At 46.8% G+C, this 7,134-nt stretch overlaps 1 protein-coding gene across 1 annotated transcript; it reads right to left on the minus strand.

Annotated features, from left to right (window-relative positions):
• Positions 1-2,360: 2,360 nt before the first annotated feature.
• LOC133406256 (potassium voltage-gated channel subfamily V member 2-like) lies at positions 2,361-6,964 on the minus strand. Its single transcript, XM_061683743.1, has 2 exons — positions 5,464-6,964; positions 2,361-4,318 (listed from the first exon to the last, which is right to left on the minus strand). Exons 1-2 carry the CDS (start codon positions 6,712-6,714, stop codon positions 4,013-4,015), a joined length of 1,557 nt encoding a protein of 518 aa, XP_061539727.1. The 5' UTR covers positions 6,715-6,964; the 3' UTR covers positions 2,361-4,012.
• Between the last annotated feature and the right edge of the window lie 170 nt (positions 6,965-7,134).

Here is a 7,134-nt window from a genome sequence, read left to right on the forward strand (position 1 = left end):
TCTACATGTCTGCAGTGCGAACATATCACTATTGTAAAATGACAAAATGGGAAAGCAAGCACTGTGTGTGTGTATTTTTTTTGTGTATATATATATATATATATATATATATTTTTTTTTTTTTATCCACCCATCCATCCGTTTTCTACCGCTTATCCGGGTCGGGTCGCGGGGGCAGTAGCTTTAGCAGGGACGCCCAGACTTCCCTCTCCGCAGCCACTTCATCCAGCTCTTCCGGGGGGATCCCGAGGCGTTCCCAGGCCAGCCGAAGGACGTAGTCTCTCCAGCGTGTCCCGGGTCGTCCCCGGGGTCTCCTCCCGGTGGGATGTGCCCGGAACACCTCACCGGGGAGGCGTCCGGGAGGCATCTGAATCAGATGCCCCAGCCACCTCATCTGGCTCCTCTCGATGTTCGATGTGAAGGAGCAGCGGCTCTACTCTGGGATCCTCCCGGATGACCGAGCTTTTCACCCTATCTCTAAGGGAGAGCCCGGACACCCCGCGGAGGAAACTCATTTCGGCCGCTCGTATCCTGGATCTTGTTCTTTCGGTTATGACCCACAGCTCGTGACCATAGGTGAGGGTAGGAACGGGGATCGACCGGTAAATCGAGAGCTTCGCCTTTCGGCTTAGCTCCTTCTTTACTACAACGGATCGATACAAAGTCCGCATCACTGCAGACGCTGCACCGATCCGCCTGTCGATCTCCCGTTCCATTCTTCCCTCACTCGTGAACAAGACCCCAAGATAATTGAACTCCTCCACTTGGGGCAGGATTTCATCCCCGACCCGGAGAGGGCACGCCACCCTTTTCCGACCGAGGACCATGGTCTCAGATTTGGAGGTGCTGATTCTCATCCCAACCGCGAACTGCTCCAGTGAGAGTTGGAGGTCACGGCTTGATGAAGCCAACAGAACCACATCATCAGCAAAAAGCAGAGATGCAATACTGAGGCCACCAAACCGGACCCCCTCTACGCCTTGGCTGCGCCAAGAAATTCTGTTCATAAAAGTTATGAACAGAAAAGTCATAAAAGTTATGAACAGAAAAGTCATAAAAGTTATGAACAGAATCGGTGACAAAGGGCAGCCTTGGCGGAGTCCAACCCTCACCGGAAACGAGTCAGACTTACTGCCGGATATGCGGACCAAACTCTGACTTCGGTTGTACAGGGACCGAACAGCCCGTATCAGGGGGTTCGGTACCCCATACTCCCAAAGCACTCCCCACAGGACCCCCAGCAGAACGATGGAGTCCCCAGCGGGAGCACTCTCCAGCACCCCCTCCAAGTACTCCAAAAAGGGTGGGTACTCTGAACTGCTGTTTGGTGCACAGGCACAAACAACAGTCAGGACGCGTCCCCCCACCCGAAGGCGGAGGGAGGCTACCTTCTCGTCCACCGGGGTGAACCCCAATGTAACCACACCTGCTCGGCGCCTCTCACCGTGAGCAACTCCAGAGTGGAAGAGAGTCCAACCCCTCTCAAGAGGACTGGTACCAGAGCCCAAGCTGTGCGGGGAGGCGAGTCCGATTATATCTAGTCGGAACTTCTCGACCTCACACACCAGCTCGGGCTCACTTCCCTGCCAGAGAGGTGACATTCCACGTCCCTAGAGCCAGCTTCTGTAGCCGGGGATCGGATCGCCAAGGTCCCCGCCTTCGGTCACCGCCCAGCTCGCACTGCACCCGACCCCTATGGCCCCGCCCACAGGTGGTGAGCCCATGGGAAGGGGGACCCACGTTACCCTTTCGGGCTGTGCCCGGCCGGGCCCCACGGGTGAACGCCCGGCCACCAGGCGCTCGCCTTCGAGCCCCACCTCCGGGCCTGGCTCCAGAAGGGGGACCCGGTGACCCGCGTCCGGGCAAGGGAAACCTGAATCCATTTATTGTACTCGTCATGTGGGTTTTTGGAGCCGTGCTTAGTCTGGTCCCTCACCTACGACCTGTTTGCCATGGGTGACCCTGCCAGGGGCATAAAGCCCCAGACAACTTAGCTCCTAGGATCATTGGGACACACGAACCCCTCCACCACGATAAGGTGACGGCTCCAGGAGGGGTATATATATATATATATATATATATATATATATATATTTTATCCCTGATGTAATCTAACCTAACCTAACCTACTAGATATTTGAAAATTCCAAGTTTTCTGGGAAATGGGGCAAAAGCACTTATTCACAGGACATTTTCTGACCCTTTTAGTCAAAGTAAGCAAAAAAGTAAAAACAAAAAAAAAAAATGAGCAGACACTCACACTGAAATAGTCAGCATGACAGACTCCATGCCTGATATCACTCACGAGGCACACATGCAACACTCACGCTACAGTATGTACTGTAATTATCCTGTAGAAAACAGTTTATTTCTTTCCATTCTATTTCAATATGTTTCTATACAATACAGTGCTATTTTTCTTTATGAAAAACAACATTTTGGGGGGGGGGCGAGGGTACCCATTAATGGCATTTGAAATTATTTGAAAGAAGACACTTGATTCGTTATACTGTACTGGTCGAGTTTTGAGCTTGGTCACAGAACGGTTAAAACTTGCAACCAACCAACTTTACAAATGATGACTTGAGGCAAAGGCCCATCCGCACTCTGGAAAACCAAAAGGGACAACTTTAGTTTGCGTAATGAAGAAAGATGGCAATCTCAAAACTGACAATTATTTTTATAGACAGCAGACATGAGCTGCAGTGGGCGAATATGTTTGAGTGGCGGTCACATTAGGGGAAATGAGTCATTGTGGGGAAACGGCAACTGAGAAGTGCCACAAGAAGAAGTTACATTGTGATGCTATTTCTCAGTTGACCTGACCACTTCCTGAGATTGTGTGCTGGGCTACAATACTGATAAAGCTGAGTTGTTACGGCATGTGTTGACCAGTGATAGCATTCATTGTGACATGTTTTTGGTTGTTTTTTTTTAGATGACTATGGGAATAATTGTTAGGGGGGTGGGGGCAGGTTTCAGTGTAAAAGTCATTTCAATGAACAAAACAAATGTACAGTACAGTAGATGACTCCATGTTGACACATCAAACTGTGTACAGTGGATTTGCAACACACACGGAAAAAAAAAAATGACAAGCGACAATTATAACAAGGTAAGTGACTTCCTTTTAACCGGAAAAAAATAAATATCCATCTATCCCAGCTAATTGCGGGCAGGAGGCGGGGTACACCCCGAACTGGTCGACAGCCAATCGTAGGGCACATATAAACAAACAACCATTCTCACCTACAGGCCATTTAGAGTCTTCGGTTAACCTACCATGCATGTTTTTGGGAGGAAATCAGAGTACCCGGAGAAAACCCACACAGGCACGGAGAGAACATGCAAACTCCACACAGGCGCGGCCGGGGATTTGAACCCTGGTCCTCAGAACTGTGAGGCAAACGCTCTAACCAGTTGCACACCGTGCCAACACTGAACAAAACACATCCAAAAAAACAATTAAAAAGATGAACGTTAGCGTGTCCCAAGTAACTTCACAAACTCATTTTTAACTGCACATTTGTACACGGAATTTCTTAAAATTTCTTACTGCATGCACTGATTGGAACCAATCTTTTTTTCTCTCTCTCAGCTACGAGTCCCAATACTTCTGGTTCTTCAGTACTTCTGTCAAAATATAAGCATGAGTTTCAAAACAAGAGTCTATGTGTCAATGAACAAAAGCTTGCCTTACAGGGAAAGGTTCAAATTTAAACTATTTGGAACTATTTTAAACTAATTTGGAGCTTTACAGTTTTAATCACACTGCTATTTTTTTCTTTTTAACTGTGTATACTGCATGTCGCACAAAGGTAAATTTAATGTACAAACTGAGGAAAGATTAGACGTGTAGTATTGTAATTACGATTGTCAATCTATCCTGAACAGAATGATTTATGTACATTTCCAAGGATTCATTTTTATAACACTTGCTGAAAAGTACTTTGTTCCCTTTCATATGTACAGGCACTGATTTATTAAAACACAAGTTTGAACTTTGAACTTCTCAACCATCAGTTGGATGAGGAATGTCATTGGATGCTTGGGAACGACTGTCCACTTCCTCTGTGAGAGGAAAACGCGTGTCCATCCTGTGTCGAAGGCGCCTCCTGAGCTGCAAGCGGCGTTGGACTGAGATTATGTTGTACTCTTGCGCCTTTAGCTTGGCATAGTAATCTGAGAATTTGTTAAAAAGGAAAGAGATGGGCATTCCGTTCAGGATGATTCCGAACGAGATGCAGCCAAAGGCCACGACGCGACCCAGGACCGTCACAGGGACCACATCACCATAGCCCACAGTGGAGATGCTGACCTAAGAAACAAAAAAGGGAACAGGCGGGTTATGATTGCCTTTTCATAAAAAGTATTCATTCAAAACGCTCTGCTCGAGAATCCATCCATCTATTGTCCGTACCGCTTGTCGTCCCGAGGGTTGTGGGGGTGCTGGAGCCAAGCAGACCTTGGGCGAAAGGCTTGAACTCTACACCCTGAACTGGTCAGGGTGTAGAGTAGTAAAGTCCATGTCAATCTAATCTGCCCATGGGCTTGAGAATCACTGTATATCCTGACTGTTAGCAATGGGACTGTTTCTTTAAATTTCAAATTTGTTTCTGTTTACAAACTTCCTCATTGTCACGCATCTGCAGGGCTTGATGTCAAAAGGGATAGTGGAACTGGCCTCATAAGCTTAAAATGGGAGGATGGGGAAGTAACAGCAGTCAAAACGCTTCGTTTGGACAGTAACAGAATGTGAGGAAAACAAAAGTGACACTTGGAAATGGGTAAGAATGGGGACAGGAGTTAAGGATCTTTCTGTTTCTTGTTCTAATGGCAACACCTGTAATTGTCTTTCTGAGTGTAGGCGACGACTATTCGGGGAGACACAACAGCAGCAGGTTGAGGCATGACGTCTATTCGAGTGGAGGCCATTATATGAGGCTCTGGAACAGGGGTCACTAACGTTGTTGCCCATGGGTACCAGGTAGCCCCCAAGGATCCCAAGGATGTGTTCTAAAAATAGCTCACTAGTGATGGGACATTGCGATTTTTGAGGAACGTTGTCGAAGTGATCATTTGAAAACGCAAACACTGGCAGAGATTTATAGAAATAGTCCTGCATATTGATTTTTTTGTCTCCTAATTATTGGGAGAAATCATTAACAACATCAGTGTCTTCCCATAAATGAAGATGATTAATTATTAATCATAAAAGATAACATATTGTTAAATGTACTTTGAGGAAATGTATTTCAGAACTGTATGTCAAACTGGTAGCCCTTTCGCATTAATCAGTACCCAAGAAGTAGATCTGTTTCGAAAAGGATAGTGTCCCCTGATCTAAAGTGTCGAGTTAATAATGGCTTCAGCAATAGACACTGGCTGCTTGTCAACTTAGTGTTACGTTGTTTACATTCCCTCAATGTCTACAATGTAGTGATGTGTTGTATCTATACTTACTGCAGCCCACCACCAGGCGTATGGAATACTGCTGATAGGAGAACCCTCAGTTTCCCTCTCTGCTGAATGCAAGAGAGCAGAGAAAGTAAATATTCCCATGGCGATGAAGAGCAATATGCAAGAGGCCTGCTGGTAACATTGGCGCAGGGTGAACCCGAAGGCCCTCATGCCAGTTGAATGGCGGGCCAGCTTCAAAATGCGAAATATCCTCAGCAGTTTGACCACTTTTAGGACATGACCCAAGTTGCTGAATCTCGACAGGGTCCGTAGGTCTTCGTGTGTGTGCCCGTCCTCTGAGCCAAAAGTGGCTACCAAGATGATCTGGGCAAAATAAGGCATGACTGCCACCATGTCGACAAAGTTGAGCCCACTCTTCAAAAAGAGTTTGATGTTCGGCGTGGAGGAAAGGCGAGTTAAATACTCCAACCCAAAGAACACAATGGTGATAATCTCGACCCACTCCATGTGGGTTCTGCCCCCAAATTGATAGTTTTGAAGCTCATCCACCGTGCTGAGAGACAATGCCACAATAGAAAAGAGGACAAAGAGGTTGGAGACCACACTGAACGCTTTCGCGCAAATTGAAGAATAGGGATTCTCCACGATGTTCCACAGGCGTTTCCGAATCTTTCCAAACAGCATGTCCTCGAATAACTCGTCGTCATACTTGATCTCGATCTCAGCCATGAGTTCCCTTTCCACCTTCAGGTTGTCTTTCATTTCATCCACCTTCTCCTCAAACATCATACAACAGCAGTGTGTGGTGTCCTTTAAACTCAAACCCCAGTATGCCATCTCCTCCTCAAAGTTGATTGGGCACATTTGCTTGATGACCCACAGCTCTCCGCTGGCATAAAAATGGCAGATGTGGTGGAAAAAAGCTGGGTCGTGGTCAAAGAAAAATTCATTGTTTTGAAAGGAGTAGTCATCACAGAGGGTGATGAGTTGGGCTCTGTCTGTACTAGCTGCAAGAGCGCCGATGCGGGTGTGAGGATATTTCATGGCACACTTTTTGGGGATGTGGAAAACTTTGCCGCCAACATTAACCTTGATGTCAAGTTGCTGTTTGGGTTTCTCTTCACCTCCCGGGCACTCGGGAGTGTCCAGGTTCTCCAGAGAGCTCCAGGCTTTCACTGCGTTCTGCTGAGAAAACGGAAACATCTTCTTGTCTCTTCCATCCTTTGACAGGCAGTTGATAGTGCTGCGACGACTTTGCAAACGTTTCTGCAGTTTAGAGCAGTCTACAGCCATTGGACCTGTGGTTAAAAGCAGGAAGTCAGCGTTGGCGGCGCAGAACAAAAATAGGAGAGAAGCATAACGGGAAACCCAACAGGAAGGTGATTGTCTTGGCACATGCTAACTTTTCAAAAATAATCCATGTGGTCCCAGTTGTACTGGTAAGTCCAGTTCATGGCAGTGTTTCCTGTTTCCTGATGAAAATCCGCCTGTGCAGTCACCTCGCTGAGGACATGAAGGCTTTTGATGTGTTAGTAGAACAGTCACAGAGAGTAAATGGTTGAGCCACATAATCTTATTGGTGAGTCTCCAAGTTTCCTTAAGAAGTTGTAAATATAGTGGGGGTGGGGGGATTAGCAAACCAAGTTGATTTAAGGATTTTTGAGAGATAAGACAAAGGGCCAGTTGAGGACCGGTGCTTTTGGTTGTTCCCCT

This window comes from Phycodurus eques, chromosome 8 (genome assembly GCF_024500275.1).
Source record: "Phycodurus eques isolate BA_2022a chromosome 8, UOR_Pequ_1.1, whole genome shotgun sequence".
NCBI lineage: Eukaryota > Metazoa > Chordata > Actinopteri > Syngnathiformes > Syngnathidae > Phycodurus > Phycodurus eques.